At 57.0% G+C, this 19390-nt stretch overlaps 1 protein-coding gene across 3 annotated transcripts in view; it reads left to right on the top strand.

Moving 5' to 3' along the window:
• Nucleotides 1–19390, top strand: part of TTC7A (tetratricopeptide repeat domain 7A) — a 114171-nt gene that overhangs the window by 54738 nt on the left and 40043 nt on the right. For all 3 annotated transcript variants that reach the window (XM_080812715.1, XM_080812714.1, XM_080812716.1), the window contains exons 9-15: nt 605–742; nt 2325–2408; nt 5825–5929; nt 13859–13976; nt 14993–15050; nt 16163–16235; nt 17383–17543. In XM_080812715.1, the coding sequence (XP_080668841.1) occupies nt 605–742; nt 2325–2408; nt 5825–5929; nt 13859–13976; nt 14993–15050; nt 16163–16235; nt 17383–17543 (737 nt within the window). The remainder of the gene's footprint in view (nt 1–604; nt 743–2324; nt 2409–5824; nt 5930–13858; nt 13977–14992; nt 15051–16162; nt 16236–17382; nt 17544–19390) is intronic.

The raw sequence follows: 19390 nt of genomic DNA, 5'->3' as shown, positions 1-19390 counted from the left end.
CTTACAAGGAACTGTTTCACAAAACTGCTCCCCTCTATCCTCAAAAATGCCAGGGTCTGAAAGACGAGGGCTGTGGGGCCCTTCTCGATGAGAGGAGACAGAAGAGGCATGGCCCCGGAATGTTGGCATGGACCTGGGTTGGGTTCTGGGATGAGAAGCCTAAGACCATAGATCTGACTGTGAGCTGGTAGTTAGACATACCAATTTTACGTTTCCTGAAATACTGGCATTCCTCTGGCGGTTGTACTTAGGGGTCAAGGGTCATCTTACCTTCCTGACTATCCTTATTATCCTATACTAGAGAGCAACAAAGCAGGAGTGGTCAACACCATCACCCTTGCAACTTTTCTGTAGGTTTGAGACTTTGCAGACTAACACACTGAAGAGCAGGGGCCCTCAGAACGGCTTCCTCACCCCATCCTCAGCTGTGGGTAGAGGTTTTCTCTCTTTCATGGGGGCCTTCATGGGGGTGGGGGCAGGGCCCTGGCTGACTTCAGGAGCATGGCCTGGGTTAGCAGCGTAAGGATGACAGTTCCTGGGACTTGGGGGCAGGCCGTTGCTTATTTTCTGTGCTTACTCTCTCCCCAACCATGTCCCCCCACAGGCTACTCGGGACGTGGTGCTGAGCCGGGCGCCAGAGCAGGAAGAGGACCGGGCAGCAAGCCTGCGGAACGCAGCGGCCATCTATGACCTCCTGAGTATCACGCTGGGCAGGAGGGGCCAGTACGTCATGCTCTCCGAGGTATGGCGACCCACACCCTCCCCAGAAGCCAGGTGGGGCCACCGCTGAACCTCCCCCACGGTCCCTTCCCCGCTCCACCAGGGGGTACCGTCTCCTTGGGAGATGGGGCCGGGAACCATTCCATTGCTAGGGCCGGGAGAGCTGCCCTTCCCTGGCAGGATGAGTGGTTTGGGTTTGGGTGGTTTCACTAGTTTTTTAATGTGTTTTTCTTTCGAAAGAACACGTGGCATTGTAAAAGAAGTATGGGGGAATATTATGCATCCCCCCAGCTTCCCGCATGGACGACACTGGTGTTTTGTGATTGCCTCTGCTGGTGGAGCTCTGAGCTTGGTGTGTGTCAGGACCCTGGACCCCCTCCCACCCAAGCTGGACAGAGCAACCCCATTCTATTGAGCAAAACCTGCTGAGGCAGCGCTCCCAGGGTGGTCCCTCTCTGGAGTGAAGGCAGGCACCAAGCTGCCCCTCTCTCCGTTCTTCACAAGACAAATGGTGTGCACGCATTTTAGAACTTTCAAATCTGGGCTGGAATCTAGAGTGGCTCTGGGGCCCCTGTCTCCTTGCACAGGAGGCCCATTCCTGCAGTAGCTTCTCTTTCCACGCAGTTAGGAGCGCCCCTGAGGGAGCTGGTAACATCTGAGCCCCAGCCTGTGCCCAGCACCATGCAGCGTGCTTTTAGGTGCTGCCTTCTTGAAGTGATGTTCTCTTGAGCTTACCAGGAAGGAAGGCAAGGCCTGGAGAGGTGGTTTCCTGCCCTCAATGGTGGAGGGGGTACATCTGAGCCAGCTCGTGAACCCAGGCCATTGAGCTCTTAACATCCATGCTGTCTGGTCCCGGAACCTCACCTCTGCCCCCGACCCCGCCTGACTGTGGCCACATGGTGAATACTGGCCTCACAGCCTGGCTTCTGCCTCCATCGTGTGGAAGCACTTATAGTATCTGCCGGATTTCACCAGGCCGTCCCTGATTTGGGGTTGTCCAGGATCGGACACGCTGGTGGGACGGTCCATTTTCTCAGTGGTCGTAGAGAACAGCAGAACACAGAAAAGCCTTTCCATTTGGGTGGCTTTGTCGGTCAGCCCGCTCTGCCACTTACTGGCCCTGTGATGCTAGCAAGTCATTCAAACCTCACCCTTCTCATCTATGAAATGGGACTAATGAGAGAACCCACCTCCCAGGGTTGTTGGGAAGCGTGTGTAAGTTATTAACACGTGAAAAAAAACAGAGTAGTACCATGCACAACAATAATAAATACTAGTTATTATTTTTACGGGATGCTGACATGTTAAAAACCCAGACCCAATTTCATTCCCTTTTCCCCAGCACCCTGTGAGGCAGTCACATATTAGGGAGGTAGGAACCAAGGGCCGGAGAGGGTAGGAGACTTGCGGAAGGTCACACAGAATAATCTGTCCAATGGCAGGGACAGGTTATGCCTGGAGTTTTCTGACAGGAACCAAGTATGGGCCTCCTGCAGCCTCGTATGGGAAGTGATCTGAGCAGTGATTGCCCTGGGGGGCATTGGATCGCCTGGGGGTGGGAGGACCCCTGGGGGGCTACATGCTGTCCGGCTCCCTCTCCTCAGTGCCTAGAGCGAGCCATGAAGTTTGCGTTTGAAGAATTTCACCTTTGGTACCAAGTGGCCCTCTCCATGGTGGCTTGTGGGAAGGTAAGACCCAGGGTATATGTGTTGCTGGTCGGGGGCGGGGGGGCGGGGAGGTGGCACACCTGCCTTCGGGGCCTCTGCTCTCCTCCAGTCCCCTCCAGGGCTGGGCAGAGGGCACCGTGGTGAGTCAGATATGTTCTCCAGCGTCAGATTTTCATCTCTGGGAGAGTGAGGGGCAGCAGAGGGTCACCTCAGATCCCCGTGTGAGTCTGGTGTCCACCTGGGAGTTATAGGTGTGCAGCTGTGAGTCTGTGGATGCTTTTCTCCTAGCCCATGTGCACACATGGGGCAACAGCGCACTTCCACGTGTGACTTGTTGAGTACCACTGCAGGCAACAGGCGTGGGGCACAGGTTCTGAGTGAAGGATGCGTTCGTTTGGGCCATAGCTCTTTTCCTGCCCGTCAGGTGTGGCATCAGGAAAGGACCTTCCCATGGAAGGACCTGCTGAGGACGAAAGGGTTGAAGTGTGGAGCAGCGGGGCAGCGCCCACAAGGGAGTCTGGGGGGAGAACTGCGCCAGTGGATGTGGCTGGGACAGAGGCAAGGGGAGCTCTCTCTGCCCTGCACAAGGGGTTGACTTTATCCCCAGTCACCAGGGCCGCCTTTGCTCTCTACCCACCAAGCCCTGTTCCAGCACCTTCTGGTTTCTGCTCTGATGAGAATTACACTTACATAAGCCTCTATTTTCAGCAGTAATATGAAAGGAAAACCTTTCCAGAGCTGGGTGCTGAGGGTGTTAGAGCCGAGGATGCTACGAAGGCAGGAAAGAAGGTGGCAGGAACTTGCAAATCGTTCCAAGAGCTGTAAACACCCAGAGCCCTTTTGTGGGGCTGAGGGAATTCCTGCCCCCTCCCCCGCCCATCTGTGCCACCTGCCATTTCTAGCCCAGCAGCTCGGCTCAGAGGAGGGCCCTCCTCGGCTTGCCGGCACCTCCTCCACAAAGGTTAGGCAGGAAAGAGGAAGAAGAGCAGTGCTTCCGAGGAATAGGTGGGAAGGAGCCAGGGAAGTAGAGTGAGAATCCAGTGGGGGGGCCTCCTCTCCCCCCAACCCCCAGTGGGCCTCTGTCTTCCCAAACCTCTTCCCCAGCACCACCACATTGATCACCCCCCAGAGCATCTTAAAGGCACAGACATGGTCTATCCTGGCTCTGTGCTCAGCAGGGTCTTGCCAAGGCTCAGAGAGAGCTCAGGCTGCAGCTAGAGTGAGGCCTGAGGGAGGGGAGGAGGTGGGGCTCGGAGCCTGGGCAGACAGCTCACAGCAGCATGTGACAGTGTCTTCCTGCCTCTGGGAAACAAAGAACCTCTGATCTTACAATAGGGAGAGCAAGCGTGGGCCAGGAGGAGAGGGCCAGGGCAGTGGTCCTTACCCTTCTTGGATTGAGGGCCCCTTTGAGATGCAAAGGAAAGCTGGGGAGCCCCCTTCCGAAGAAGGCTAGCTTTAATCTCTCAGAAGGTAGCTTTAATCTCTGACCCTGTGCCAGGAAATTCTCCAGTCAAGGGAGAAGGTGTTATCCTGGGAGGGATGGGATCTTCGATGTCCCTACTGCGAGGAGCTGGGCTCACAGAGGTCCACACACAGTCCAGCACATCCCAGACTCCAGGGAGCTGGTGTCTCAGCCTGACTCCTTCACAGACCAGCAAGGTGGGCACAAGAATGGGCTTACAGGCAGGGCGTTGGGGTGATTGGTGAGTTCCTCACACGTGAGGCTCCACAGGCTGGAGACATGGAATTATACCCATGCCTGCCTTTGCTACAGCAGGAGATTGTTCTGGAAGCGCACTCCCTGCCCCCTCAGGAACCCTGCAGACCAGCTCAGTCTGCCTAGTTGGCCCAGGCAGCCCTCCAGCAGAGTGGCCAGAGCTGGGCTTTGCCAAAGCCCACGGTAGGAATCGAGGTTCTGTACCTGCACTTGTGCCAAAGGTGTGGCTGGGTGGACGTATATATGTTGGACACCTCAGTCTGCTGGAAGAAAAGACGAGGTCCATGACATGATTCCTTCTCTTGGTCTCCTCAGCAGTCACATTGGCTGTGTTGCTAGGTAACCACCATGACAAAAAAAAAAAAAAAAAGACAAAAAAACTCCACAAAAACCCAAGCTGTCTGCCCTTACTGGAGTCCTCCAATGGCTCCTAAAAGAGCAATGCTGGGGCGCCTGGGTGGCTCAGTGGGTTAAAGCCTCTGCCTTTGGCTCAGGTCATGATCCCACGGTCTTGGGATCGAGCTCTGCATGGGGCTCTCTGCTCAGCAGGGAGCCTGCTTCCCTTCCTCTCTCTGCCTGCCTCTCTGTCTACTTGTGATCTCTGTCAAATAAATAAATAAGATCTTTAAAAAAAAAAGCAATGCTTTGTGGCCTGTGTGACATGAACATGGATGGTCAGGGTTGTAGAACCTCCATCTCAAGGATAGAGAACCTTCCACTCTGCGGAGGGCAGCAGCCAGGGAAGGAGGCCAACGGGAGCCCAAGGCTCGCTGTGGTGTGTGGCCGGGGTTCCGTGGCCAGGGGGGTGGGAGTGGCATTCACAGGAGAAGTGGATCACCTGGTGACTCCTTCAGGCCCCTCTCGAGGGCCCCTTCCCCACAGCTCAGGCCTGGAATAGGACATCTGCTGACGCCCACCTGTGCTGGGTCTCACACCCTCACTTTCTGAGAGAGCAGTGGAGGATGGTAGCTTTTGTCTTCTCCCCCTGGCCTTTCTGCAGGCACCTGATAGGCAAGAGCCCTGGCCACTTCCCTCTTCTTCCCTCTTCCTGCAGTGACCCCACAACCCCAGCCCAGCACCGGGCACAGAGCCAGCCCTTGGCTGAGACACCTCGAGCAGGCCTGATATGCCTGAGTTCAGAGCCTTAGTCTGTCATGTCTGGGCTGAGAAGAGCTTTTCCTTAGCTGGTGGGGAAGGGAGGGGTAGCTAGAGAAAGACTGGGGGTCCATCTCTCTCTCTTCCAGTCTCTCACACTGAGTTTGAACAGGTAAGCCTTCCAGAGCCCCCATTGCCTCGGTGCCATTATGCCCCCCTCATCTCCCGACCACGGCCCTGCCTCCCAGTTCTCTGGAGCTTCGGCCTCATCTTGTCACCTGTAAACCAAGGCTGTTGAACTCAGAAGTTTGAAAGAGTCCTTTTTTGCCCCTAAAATTTCTGTGGTTCACACCTGAATTCTTTTAGAAGCACTTCTACCTGTTGTTACCTGAGCTATTGTTACCTGGGCAAGGCTCACAGCCTCCATTCTCCAGATGCGGAATCTGGGGCCAGGGAGGGATTTGTCTGCCAACATGGCCAGGGCTCCTCCCACTGGGCCCTCTTCCTGCCTTGCAGAGCAAGGACTGGTTATTTGGGAAAGGCCCCCCTGCTGTAGGCACGAGATCCTCAGTCTGTTGAGACCCAGGGCTGCCGGTGATGGTGTCACCTGCCCTTTCTTCTGCAGTCAGCCTATGCCGTGTCACTGCTGCGGGAGTGCATGAAGCTTCGACCCTCGGACCCCACCGTGCCCCTGATGGCCGCCAAGGTCTGCATCGGGTCCCTGCACTGGGTGAGTGAGCTGTGGGGGCAGGGCCCTGGGCCCAGCGACTCCTGCAGAAGGGTGGCGGGTGGGCATGAGATCAGGGCGTGCACACCTTGCTGTGTGTATAAAGGGGTGGGGTGGGGGTTGTGTGGGGAGCTGTGAGGCAGGCAGTCCTGGAAGGAGGAATCATCTGAGAAAACCAGCCTCCGTCTGTAGCAGTAAGTTCCCCAACTCAGGCTGGTATCAGGTTTATGGTTCAGTCTTGAGATGTGGTCTCCAGGGAACCAAATGTAGAGTCGAAAGTAGCAGGGGCTCCTGCCTGCCCAGCGGCGCATTAGTGGGCGGGACTCAGAACATCTGGGCTGGCCGTCATTTGGACGGATGTTCACATTACTATGGGGGGCAGTGCTGTGTGGGCAGGACTAGAGGGTGGCCTCTTTTCTTGGCCCCTCATTCCTTTCGGCTCCAGCCTGCGGGTCTCTGCCCTGTGCTCAGCTGCCTGCCGAGGGCTCTGCCGAGGTGGCTGAATGGGCAGGTGCACCCTCTCCCCACAGGCCAGACGTTCCTGCAGCTTGGCTCTGAGGCCCTCCCAGAAGCCAGAAGCACGGAGCCGTGAAAGGCACTGGGCCTGGGGCCCTCTCCTCCTTAGGCTACCTTGGGGGGCTGCTCTGAACCTGTGGGGTCTTGGGGCGGAACCTCTGCAAAGGTGTCTTCTCCTACTGGGAGCCTTCTTCCCAAGGGTCCCTGCTTCCTTGTGCCCACACCAGCCTCCTGAGGTCAGGGGCCATCCTAGAACAAATGCATCCTCTCCTGCCTGTTGGCTGTCTGCCCTACCACCTCTCTTTTCTTCAGACAAAATAGCTCCCATTCCTTCATCAGCTCTCCAGGCCCATGTCTCCCCATAGAGAACCACTGCCACACACAGGCCTCCCCTGCCTGTTCTCCCAGCCCCCCAAGTCTACCCTCTCCATGGTTTGGTGCCCAGCTTGTTTCAGGCTCCAGGGGCCTACAGCGGCCTGTCCACCTCCCACTGCCACTGCCCCCTCCTTGGGCATCCAGCCCTGGGAAGGGGGACTCCATGTTCGAAGCCTTCCTGCCAAGTCTCCCAGGGACTGGAAACTGACCCCCACCCTCTCTGGGTCCCCACCTCGCCGCCCCATGGGCCTTGTCCTCTCTTCGCTTCAGAGAGGACTGCCTCCCTAGCATGAGGAGCAAGGGGGAAAGAGTACCTTCCCCTCTGTCTCCTGGTTCTCAGATTTCTGTAGCTGAGGTGTCTGCATGGCCGCCGTGGCCCCCCTCACTGTGAATGGCAGAGGAGGGGGAAGCCTGGTGTCGGGCCCCAGGCTCAAGAGTGTGGCTTCAGTGAGGGGAAATCCGGCAGAACCACCTCTTACAGGCTCCAGGCATTAGGAAGTGGCTGCGGCGTGAGTTGGGTTAGAGTTTCCCTGCCCACCTCCAGGTGGTCTTGGTACACAACCTTGCTGTGCCTTGGTTTCCTCATTCATAAAATGGAGATGATAACAGTCTGTTCCTCAGATGTGGCATAAATGATAAAAAGTATGTAGAAGGCTGGACGGGTCAGGAGATGCACGGAGGAGGAGGCCTTGGACTGTGGAGGGCTCAGGCTTGTGGTAGGTTGTTTCATCATTGCTTGCTTCCCCCACCCCGGGATTAGTGGGGAAATCCCTTACCCCCCACGTCTCTCCAGGGGGCCTGTTGGCACCCTGCATCTTACAGCTGGGGAGCTGTGGGGACGTGGGTGATATGCGGGTGTCAGCAGAGACACCCAGACCGTTGCTCTGCAACAGAGGGCCGTGGTGGGAGCTAGGGGTCACAGATACGGTGGGCTCGCTGACCCTCGCTCACACTCCTGAGTGTTCTTGGGGCTCCTCAGAGGGGCTTCACGCCCATCGCCTCACCAAGCTGGGGCTGGGACGGGCCCCTGTCCTCCCCGAGGCCCCCAGCTCTGAGGTGGCTATGGGTGTCCACCCAGCCGGCAAGCGCCCTCGCCAGGAAGCCTAAATTTAGGCCTTCCCGCCATGGAGGAGCTGTTTCCCTCAGCGGTGTAATTACAGTCATTACATGCATTCAGATTACATGGTAATAAAATTAGGATCCAATCAGTCCAAATTGAAATCAGATGAGTTAGGAGCAAAGTCATCAATGACAACATAAATAGAAAAGCCCAAAAGGAAACTTAAACATACAGACTTGTCATCAGAATCGGGGAGGACGGTGAGCTCTTTAACTTCAGCTGAGAAGCCTGCATGGCTTTGGAGGCTGGTTTGAGCCAGGATTGAAACTGGGTCCAGGCTCAAGCCAGGTCCCGCTGGAGGGAGTAAGGTGACTCCTGGCAGCCATCCCTAACCTGGAACTTCCGGACCTCCCTGAAGCCCCTTTTTATACCTGCCTTGGACACCTAACACTTTACCTGGTAATCCCCTGTGTGTCTTGAGGGCAGATACTGTCTCTCTTCCTTGTTGAAACCCCAGCCCAGAGTTCATGTCAGTGCTTATTGGATAGATCCTGCTGGCCGCTGAGCATAGCCGCTCAGCAGCCAATTCTGCCTTCTATGGTACTTCTCTTCCCAACTAGTCGGGGAGCTTCTTTACTTACCACATCTGCACCCTGAGCCCTTCTCCCCAGCAAAGAACCCTGCATGTGGTTAGATGTCCACTCATATCTTCTAGAATGACTCCTGCCCCAGCTGGCTGGGAGGGATGGTGCGGGAAGTCTGCCTCTGGTTCAGTGGGTTTCAGGTTCCCAAATTGGCACTGGGCAGAGAGCAGACCGTGGGTAGCTAAAGGCAGCTTGTTTGCCAAGGAGGCCCAGAGAGGGGTAGCCCAGCACTCTCTATTCCAGGGCCATGAGCGGGAAGAATGGGTCTGACTCGACAGGCTGAGGGGTGCTGGTGTTTGGAATGGAGCACGGTTCCTGAAAGGCATCTGAGGCCACCTCTGCCTTTTGCCGTCACAGTTCTTCTGGTTCCCAGCAGCCCCAGCAGGCCCAGCCATTGCCCAGCCAAGCTCCATGAGCAGAGGACAGAAATCGGGGTGGACAGCTTGGCCCAGGTTGCAGGAAGGGAGGCTGAAACTGGGACATCTGAAAAACGAGCTGTGCTGGGTGAAACCAGCCGGGGTGGCCATGTGCCCAGAGGTGGAGCACCTGCTGTCCCCACGTCCTGTCTGCGTGCCCAGAGCCAGTGTGGGACGCCCTAGGCTGAGCCTGGGTCTGAGAGCAAGGTGGCCCTCAGGTCGTGGTGCACCAGGCAGAGGGACCCATGCAGTCACAGGCTGGCTGATATGGGGTTTGCTGCAAGGTGATTGCCCCCCAGGGCAGGCGTGGGGGCAGGTGGGAGAGCACTGGCCCCGAGGCTTAGCCTGGGGCTCCTCTAGGTAGGGAGGGGGCATCCGAGGCTCTGACCCAGGGACAGCAGTGCGTGGCAGCCTCCTGCCTTGGCATGGCTGATGTCTTGCCAAGGTCCCCAGCTGGTCATTTGGGGCAGGAAGAAAAGAATTGTAAATATTTTTTTTTTAGTATTTCTCCAAACACAATTATTTAAAATGTATATAATTTAAAAAGTTGAGGCTTCCCTAGGAGGATAGGAGACAGGGGGATGTGCATGTGTGCTGCATGTCACACATGTGAGGGGAGTTAGGAAGCAGGAAAACAGGCCAGGCTCCTCTGGGAAAGGTCTGTGGTGTCTCTCGGCCTCTTTCCTGAGGGGAAGAAGTGTGGAAACAGCACAGGCTTTGGAGGCAGAGAGCATAGAGTTCAACTCCCTGCCTACCCAGTTAGCAGCTGTGTGACTTCAGGGAATAATTCACCCTCTCTGGGTCTCCTCTGTACCCCGGAGGCAGTCGCATACACCCCACACAGGTGGCTGTGACACCAGAGCCAAGGAGTGTCGCTGCCTCGCACACGGCAGGTACCTGCTGAGCAACAGTTCCTTCAAAACACCAGGTCCTCAGAAGGGAGGTGCTTTTGTGTTTCTACCTTCCTGTTCAGATCCAGGGGTGGCCAGAGCCAGGAAGACAAGTTGAGGGTTTATGAGGCAGGGAAGAAAGAATGCCAGTCACCCTGCCACTGGATGTGGAAATGAGGAAACTTCGCCCTGTTCCTCTCAGGAAGGGAGAAGTGCGTTTGCAGTGGAGCAGTTAGCAACAGGCCCAGGGTCCTTGGAAGGGCCTGAAACAGAGGTCCTGTTTCAACAAGCTTGGCAGGCTCAGAAGGGAACTTTCTCCAGTTCCCAGGAAGGGAGGAAGAAGCTGAAATGCCACGGGAACAACCTCTTTGGCCCAGTGCAAGATGGATGAGGCCACCGAGCCAGAGGCCTGTCTGTGTGGGCACCAAATTGAGCAGCCTGGGAGCTCTCAGAACCTGTGAAGTCATGGGAACACAGCACTTCTGGAAAGCCAAAGTAAAGGGTCCAAACATTAGAGTCTTCCGTGCATCCTTCTCCCAAACGGTCAGAGGAGGAAGAAAGGCAGGAACTGCTGAGGGCAGCCGTGACTCGGGCAGCTCAGAAGGATCCAGACGCAGGCTAAGGAGACCTGGGTTGGACACTCAGTCCTGTCACTCCCTCACCATGTGGCTTCGGACAAGTCCTCTAAGCTCCCTGTGCCCCAGAACCTTCAGCTGTGTGACACCTGTGCCATCAGGCTCTAAACTGCTCTAGAATGGCAGGGGCATGGGGGTGTGGAGGGTCTCTACTTGGACTTTGTGGCGAAGTGACAGGGCTGCTGTAGGTAAAAGAGATATTAAAAAGCAGTATATCACTGGAAGGAGAACGGTGGAAAAGAACCCGTCCCTTTGGAGGTGTTTTGATGAGCAAGGAGGGCCCAGCACTGTAACCCGAGCAGAAGCAGAAGCCCCAACCTTAGCTCCACCAGCTGTTGACTTTTGAGGCCACCAGAGGAAGTGACTGGAGACTGGAATGGCTAAGTGAGGTAGTCCTGGGGAGAAGGATGATGGGGGTGACTGGAGACGGGCAGGCGCCTGGCAGCTCGGTCAGCCACTGGATTAGAGCTGTGGCTTTCACATTGGAAGTTGAGACCCGTTAGTGGATTTTGACATAGAACTCCTTTTTTGTCTTTAAAGATTTTATTTTTATGTATTTATTTAGAGGGGGAGGGGCAGAGGGAGAGAGAGGATCTCAAGCAGACTCCGCCCTGAGCCCAGAGCCTGACACAGGGCTCGATCTCGTGACCCTGAGATCATGACCTGAGCCCAAATCAAGAGTCGGATGCTTAACTGACTGAGCCACCCAGGGCGCCCCTGCTTTCACTTTTTAAAGAGGGAGGGGTGTGCATAGGGGCATAAAGAGAAGGAGAGAGAGAATCCCAAGCAGGCCCCACACCCAGCATGGAACCCGACACAGGGCTTGATCCCATGACCCCAAGATTATGACCTGAGTCAGACACTCAACCAACTGAACCACCCAGGCGCCCCTTTTGCACTTTTTTTTTTTTTTTTTTTTTTAAAGCTAAAGTATGGTGAGCTCTACTGGCCCAGAATGTGATGTGTGTGAACTGGAGAGTGACTTTTCCCTGTTTGCCAGTAATTGTTGAGCTTCGTTCCCGGCACCTTCTCTACATGAGTTACCAGAGATCAAAGCTGGCATTTGCTGAGTAGAAGGACACGGTCTTGGGAAGAGTGTATATACATGGATGCGATGGGTTTCTAGATTCTGTAACTTGTGCTTGGTGGGTTATAAAGCGGCTTGCTCCTGTTTGAACGGGGCATAACGATGCCTAAAGTCAGCGTATGAGATGACCGTCATCAGTCATGTCATGGGATGTGGGGGGGGGGTGTGCAATTTGTTCACTTAACCCTTTAATCCTGTCCCCCCTTGGCCGTGAGTCTTCCTTGGACAACTGCAGCCACATGATTGTCCTTCCCTTGGAGCCCCGCTGGCCCCATGCCAGCATCACATGGTAGGGCCTTAATTAAGGGCTACCCTGTCCTGTGGGGGTCAGCTTATGGGGATTGTGTGCGAGCTCATACAGGCCTCCCTCTCCCTTGTCATCGGGACTCCCCAGCTGGGCCCATCACAAAGCCTGCTGCTGCAGAAGCCTCGGCGGACGTCTGTGTGGAGGAGCAGGTTGGGGTGGGGGGTCTGAGTCTCCATTTCGCAGAAGAGGACCTTTGGGGCACAGAAACTAAGTGATCTGCTCCTGACTCCTCAGTTGTCAGGTGCTGGGCGAGGACCAGAGCCAGTGTCCGCAGCTCGTCTTTCAGTGCTTTTCTCTCCACCTGGCTCTGACGGTAGGCTCACACACCCCCTGCCCCAACTGCCCCAGGTCCCTCTGGGCCAGGTGCCACAGGACACTGATCTTAGCCGCTCCAGCTTTGGGCCCACCCGGCTGGCGGAGCCTGGGCAGCAGGCAGTGGACGGGTTTCCTAAGCTACGGCCTCCTCCAGACCTTGAGATCTGGGGCCTGATGGTGTCAGAGCTTAGGTCCTTAGACTCCCTGCTCCTCTCAGTGACCACCCCCCCCCAAACTGGAGGTGGCTCACTGCCCAGGCCAGCAACCAGAGCAGCACCCCGAGGGGGCTGGAATGCTGCCCTGGTCAGCATGCGTCAGGCTGGCAGACAGGCCTCAGAGGGATTCAGCACCACCCACCCCCCACTCCCCCATCGCTGTCTGGGCTGTCAAGTCACATGCTCTGCTTCCTCGTGTTTTGGGTCTATTGTTTCCCTCCCTGCACAGTGGGTTCTCTGCTCCTTCAGCCCTTTTCCTGCACAGGGCCTCCCATGGGTGTGTGCAGAGGGCAGGCATACCCAACTCCCCTCTGTCGATGGCCTCTGTCTCGGGGTCTCAGCTCCGCATCCCAGGTTGGAGGGGCTACCGGCACCCTGGCTGTGGCCAGTGGTCAGGCCACGAGATGTGCAGAGTTGATGTGCACTCTTCCAGGGTGGGGTGGCCAGGAGCAACACTGGCGTGAAGGCCAGGAGCCAACTTGGGTTTGAATTTAACTCCCCTGTTGAAGGTAGCTCCCTGATGGGCCTCTTCCGGAGGCAAGATGCCCCCCACAGGGGGCTGTGACATCTGGGATTCAGTGGGGCTTTGGGGTGTGCCAGTCCTTGTTCTTGGTGACGCTAACACCAGTACACTGCTGTGCCAGACTAAGGGATGGGTGACATTCCTGGGCTGGGGAGGAGGAGGAGGGCGTCTTAGAGGCCTGTGGGCTGTGAGTGGGCATGGCAGAGACCCCCAGCTGTCTCCTGCCTCCCTGACTGGCCTGACCGCTGTGGGTGTCCCCAGACGGCTTGAGAGGGCTGCCTTGTGTGTATCCTTCTTTGTGTCACATGACATGTGTGATGGTGTGTGCACACGTGATCTGTGCCCACTGGCCCCTTTCCAACTGGAACAGTTCTTCCTGCTCCCAGGACAAAAACAACCTCAGGCCTTTTTCCCCTGAAAAGTTTGAGCTCCCTGTGTCTGGGAGCGAGCTCACAGACAGAGCCAGAGGCAGCCTGCCTGTTCTACAGGGTTGGCAGTGTCCCCAAGACCCAGTCCCAGGGCCCCGCCTGTCCCCCAGCCCCGGCTTCCCTCTCTTTGCTGCACAGGGCAGGCACAGACAGAGACTAGATGGTGGAAGGAGCTGTCACAGACTGGGCTGGTCCTGGGTCCCTACTCTTGGCAGAGTAAGCTCTAGGGAGCTAGGCTGTCTGGGGCGAGGGAAGCTGTTTCCTGTGAGAGCTAGCACTCTGTGACGTGGAGCACAGCCCCTTGGGTTGCAGGGAAGAGGTCCAGGGAGTTGCTGCTATAGGAAACAGCCTTATTTCTTCTACCTAGTGGTGGTGTGGTCTCGGACAAGCCACCTGGCCTATGATTGTGCTGCTCACACATGAGGAATTGTGGCTCTGTGTGTCCCAGGCTGGTGACTGCACCTCCGGCATGCCGGGGCCAGGAAAGCCCTCCCAGTGACCTGTGCCTCTCCTCTTTGCAGCTGGAGGACGCAGAGTGCTTTGCCATGATAGTGATTGACCTCGGGGAGGAAGCCGGGGAGTTCCTTGCCAAGGGCTACCTGGCACTGGGTCTCACTTACAGCCTGCAGGCCACTGATGGTGAGTTCTGGGGCCTCAGAGCCTCTGCTTGGGGGGCTCAGGCCTCCCAGAGGCCCCTCGGGCATCTCTTCCCACCAGTGCCCACCCCACCACCCAGCACATCTCCCTCGAGCACACACACACACACTCACACACCCCTCAGTCCCATTTCTACTCTTTTACCAGACTTCATCACTCTCACACATACGTTCTTCATGGGCACTTCCTTCCAGGCCTGGCCCCAGCCCCTTGGCAGAGCTGCTGCCCGCCTCTGGAACTCCCGGTGCTCGCAGTCTGTAATACGCTGCCTGCCTGGACCCCACAGGGTGTCTGTATTCTGCTTTGCTCTTACCTCAGCACTGCTGTGTCCCTCTGGGGTCTTTTAAACTTCCCTTGACACGTGGAGCAGTGCTGGGTACACAGTTGGGGCTTAATAAATACTTGTGCTTGGAGGACGGATTCCACTCCTGCCGCCCAGAGCCTGGCATTCTTTCCCTAACCCTGTCCGCTCAGCCTCGTGTCCCCCCATCAGTGAGGCAGTCACCGACTTCTCTATGCTTGCAGGAAGGGGAGCGATGGTGTCCCATTCAGACTAAACCTGGAAGAGTAATCTGACCAGGGCTGGGCTGGGGCTTGGCTGACAGTCATTTTAAAGCTCACCAGGTGGTTCCGTGTGCATCTAAGGCTTCAAATGCCTGCCCTTAAATTTTAACACTGAAATATTGTTAAAATGGTTACAAAAGAAGAGTCCTGTGAGTAAGGAAGCGCAGCGAGGCAGGCATCAGCCCTTGCAGCCTGTCTCTCACGGGTTAGGTAGCAGAGAAGACAAAGGTGAAAGGAGCTGGTATGCTAAGACACACACTGGGAAGCTGGGGCCAAGCGGACGCCCCACACCGTCCCCCAGTGACTGCTTGAATGCAAGCATATGCTGGCCAGGGCCTTTGTGGGGCCTCTCCCTGCAGACCTCGTGTGCCTGGGATGGAGCAGGGCTGGGCTGGCAGCCCCTCACAGCTCGATCTTTGTCTTCTCTTCTGCAGCGACTCTGAAATCCAAGCAAGATGAGTTGCACCGGAAAGCATTACAGACCCTGGAGAGGTGAGGGGGGACCCCGGCCCAGCAGAGGCACCAGGTGGCACATTCACACACTTTATCTCCCTGGACGCCTTGAGGGAGGCAGACTGAAGGTTTCAGGCCCCATTTTATAGACCAGGAAGCCAAGGCTCTGAGAGCTCATGTGGGAAGTGGGGACAGGCCTCTGGGCTAGGATGGGGTGGGAGGGCTGCCCCCAGACTCCTCCCTGCTGCAGCTCAGGGCTCTAACCCAGGAATCAGAGCCCATGACTGTTGTGAGAATTCTGTGAGGTAGAGCTAGAAAAGCACCTCACGAATGCACCTTAAGTGTAGCAGGGACTCAAAATTGGTGTTTGCCTCCTGCCAGCCCCTCTCTGACTTGAGGGCTGTAAGGAGCCCCCATGCCGGTCCTCGCAGAGATTTCTTGGCATCCAGGGTGCTGGAGGGAAGGAGGGATGGGGATGCCTGAGAAACCCTTCCCCTGTGATGGCCCTCCCACCCTCCCTCAGACCCCATCCTTCCTAAGCCCCTGCCTCCTCCGAAGCCTCGGGCCCTGCCTGAGCATCCTTCCAGCATCCTTCCCCAGCTCCTTGGGCCCATCGCAGGGCTCTGCCCTCTGGCCCCTGTGGGTCTTACACACCCCCACCCCCACCCCCAATACTGTTGTGAAAGCTGCTAGCCTGTAGGCGGTGCTAGATGTCTCTTGCAGCCTTTATGGGAACATATTAGCACATCCAGCCCCCCTCCGGCCACGTTGTTCATGAACCCAGGGAGGTGACAGAGTCCCATCTGAGCCAATCCCTGCTGAGCTACCAGGGCCAGCTCTTCATTCCCCAGGCTTCTCTCCCAGAGGGGCCCTTTGCAGCCTCTCCAACCGCAGGGCTGTTCCCTTCTGTCCTGCGGAGGAGAGGTCAGGCTCTAGGCTCTGTATAAGGCCATCACAGGGCCTTGGCCAGCTCTCTGGGAGCCTGCTGCCCACGGGCTGCCATCACCATCCTCCCCCACTGGGCAACCTCTGAGAACCCCTGACATTTCTCCGTGCAGCACACAGCCCAGGGCTGGCATGCTGGAGGCCTACGGCACACACAGGGTGCCCAGTCCTTGCTCGCTGACCTGTCACTACTTCTCCCCATACAGAGCCCAGCAGCTGGCGCCCGGTGACCCCCAGGTCATCCTCTATGTCTCGCTGCAGCTGGCCCTTGTCCGCCAGGTGGGTTGTCCCATTTCCTAACTCCCAGGTCCCTGAGGGCTGCGGAGCTGCTCCTGCTACCACTGCTTTGCCCAGCCACGTGATCCTTTGCAAGGACTTGACCTCTCTGAGTCCCTGTTTTCTCATCTGTTACATGAGTCCCTTTGCCCTGCATCTCTGAGGGACCCAGTGAGGATTAAGTCAGAAAACGTGGTAAAGCCCATGGGGGGCACCCAGGAAGGGATTATTCTCGGCCCTCACAGCCCCTTGAAGGGTTCGGTCTCCTGAGACATTGCTGAGTGACCGCAGGAAGCATTTAGGTCCTCACCTCCCACCAAGCTTTCCCCATGAGGCTCGACTTCCAGGTCCGGGGTGAGGCTCTTGGTACCTCTCTGCCACTGTCCTCAAGGAACAGCACTCTGCTCTGTTGTTCCGAAGAACACGGGAGCACATACCTGAGAGCACTGTAGTTTTCACCCTCCATAAAAGCACTGGTACTTCTCTTGCCAGTCAAGTTCATGCTAAACTTCTGGATGAGAAGGCAGTGTCTTACTGCTCCGCGGCTGCCTGGGCTCTGGGGACTTGAGGAGGGACACGCACATCTCACACATGTGCAGAACTGGGTAGAATGTTCTCTCACGTCATCCTACCCTCTCAGCCACTGGCACAGGCACGACTGCCCTCCTCACTTTGTAGCTAAGAACGGCAGCTCAGAGAGGTCGACTGAAGGCTCTAGTGAAGAAGCGGCAGGGCCAGCCTCCATTCCCCCACCCGACCCCAGAGCCGCAGCTCTTGCCAAGGTGGGCCTCTGAGCAGGAAGAGGCATTTGAGTGCTGGCCTCCATCCCTGCATGGACAGGTGCGGAAAGGCCCCCTCTGGCTCTGCACACAGGGACCGGGCTGGCCTCCTTGGAGCCCCCACACCCACCCAGGTCCTCTGCGCTGCGCCATGAACCTGCCTCTTTACCCCCGAGCCTGACCTGGGATGACAGTGCCCTCTCGCCATGGTACTTTGGGCCGTGTGTTCTTGTCAGAGCACAGTGCCGGGCCCTGGGGCCCAGGGTCTCACTTGAGTCTGCTCTGCCCTCATTGGTCAGCACTAGCCCCAGAATCCTGGGGGGAGGTTGGGCCTTGGAGAAGGTTGCTAAGCCGGCTGTCTTCTCGGGCAGATCTCCAGCGCCATGGAGCAGCTGCAGGAGGCCCTGAAAGTGTGCGGGGATGATGCCAATGCCCTCCACCTGCTGGCGCTCCTTTTCTCGGCCCAGAAGCACTACCAGCACGCCCTGGACGTCATCAACATGGCCATCACAGAGTACCCTGAGAACTTCAAGTGAGTTCCCTGTGGACACGGCAGGGGGCCGGCCTGCCGCAGACACAGGTGCCCGTGCGTGCCCCCACTCTGCCACATAGCCAGCCGGCGCACACTGATTAAGTGCCAACTGCATGCACAGCCCCTGGCTGGAGGATGGAGGTGGGGGCAGGCCCCGTGGGGTCAGAAGAGGCTCTGTCATTCTGTGCCTGGAGGCATCGGGGGGAGGGTGGCGGGAGTGGTGAGCTCCGTGCAGCAGCTGCAGGCTCTAGGGGGGCTACAGGGACCCCAGGGGAGACTGTGTTCACATGCACGTGCTGGAGCTGCTTCCACCTCACCCTGGGCTCTGCGTTTGAGCCACACAGGGACACTGCTTGTGTAACTTAATCATAACCCTGGCCCAGCCAATTCGGGGTGAGCTGCTCACCCTGGCTGGGCTGGCAGAGGTCCAGTGAACCACCTCCCTGCCCCTAGGCAGGTCACAGGCATTGGGAGAAAGGGGTTCCCTCCTTCCTGAGCCATCCTGACCCCTCCCTCCATCCTTGGCAGCTCCACATTTGCCCCCCTCAACCAGGTCGCACTGCCCAAAGGCCCCTCTCTTTGGAGCAGGGATCACGATCATTTGGCCCAGGCCATGGTGGGTGTGGCAGGGTGAGACTTTCCCGCCCCCACCTAGACACAGAGGACCCACTGCCACCCAGCCAGGACACTGGGAAACAGAAGATGTGCTGGGCCAGCTGAGGCAGGAGGGTGTGTGGCTCTGCAGGAGGAAGTCCCTAAGGCATGTGATACTGGGGACAATAGACCTTGTTTCTCTGATCCTGTGAGCCCAGGATGATGGGCCCTGGAGCACCCCTATTCCCACCATGTTCCCCCTTTGGGTCTATTTAGCACAGCCAAGGCTGTCTTGCTTTGGAGAGCAGAAAGAAACGTGATGCCGGCTCCCTGGAGGGGAGACTCACACTGGCAATGAAGACAGGCTCACAAAGAATCGGGGGAAACTGGTGGGTGCCGCAGCCACGTTAGCTGATAAAGGGAAACCGCAGCTGTCCCAGCCCAAGGAGGTTCCCTTCATGTGGGGGGCCTGGGCATCTCCTCTGTCCATCCCCATCTCATCGGGGGCAGAGCTGGCTTTCCTGGTCCGTTGGCCTCCTTCAGAGGATGCAATGGGTAGCTTTGCCTGCAAACCTTGCAGGATGACTTTGGCCTCACCAAGGCTCAAGAAGGGTGTTTTGGGAGCAGCAGGGAGCTTGGGGCAAGCTCCCCAGCGTGCCCCATTGAAGAGCAGGCCCCAGTGCATAAAGCCTCCAAGGGCAGGCGTTCCCCCTGCAGGTCAGCCCCACTGCTCCTAGTGCACACTGACCCTCTGCCCACAGCACCCTGACTCCTAACCCTTCCTGTCCTCCCGCCGTCCTGTCTCCAGTGGGGCTCGGCTGCCCATGGCCAGGAGTAAGCAGAGCTGTTGTGTGGCCAACTCTACAGAGCCGGTCCTTTGTGTTGAGGAGATGGCCCTGACCCTTAGCCTCAGCCCTGCATTTGGGAGATTACTGAAATTGAAATTGAAATCAGTTCACTTGAAAAGGCAGATAGCTTAGGGAATACTATAAAGTACAGATAAAATAGTGTGTGTGGCCAAGAGATGAGTTCCCTTGTCTCATTAATCCCAAGCACAGTACAGCATTACCTACTGTGTAGAAGTTTATTTTTTTACTTTCAGTGAAAATAAACAAAGGACAAAGGCCCTCCTCTTCTAGTACCAGTGACGTCACTTTTTTCCAAGCTCCACTCTCATTAGCGTCAGGCAGAGTCTGACCCACTGTCTGCTGCCAGCCATGCATGTGCTTGTGTGCGTGTGCGTGTGTGCACAC

This window comes from Martes martes (assembly GCF_963455335.1).
Source record: "Martes martes genome assembly, chromosome: 9".
Classification (NCBI taxonomy): domain Eukaryota; kingdom Metazoa; phylum Chordata; class Mammalia; order Carnivora; family Mustelidae; genus Martes; species Martes martes.
This window is presented reverse-complemented; position numbering and strand designations above follow the sequence as displayed.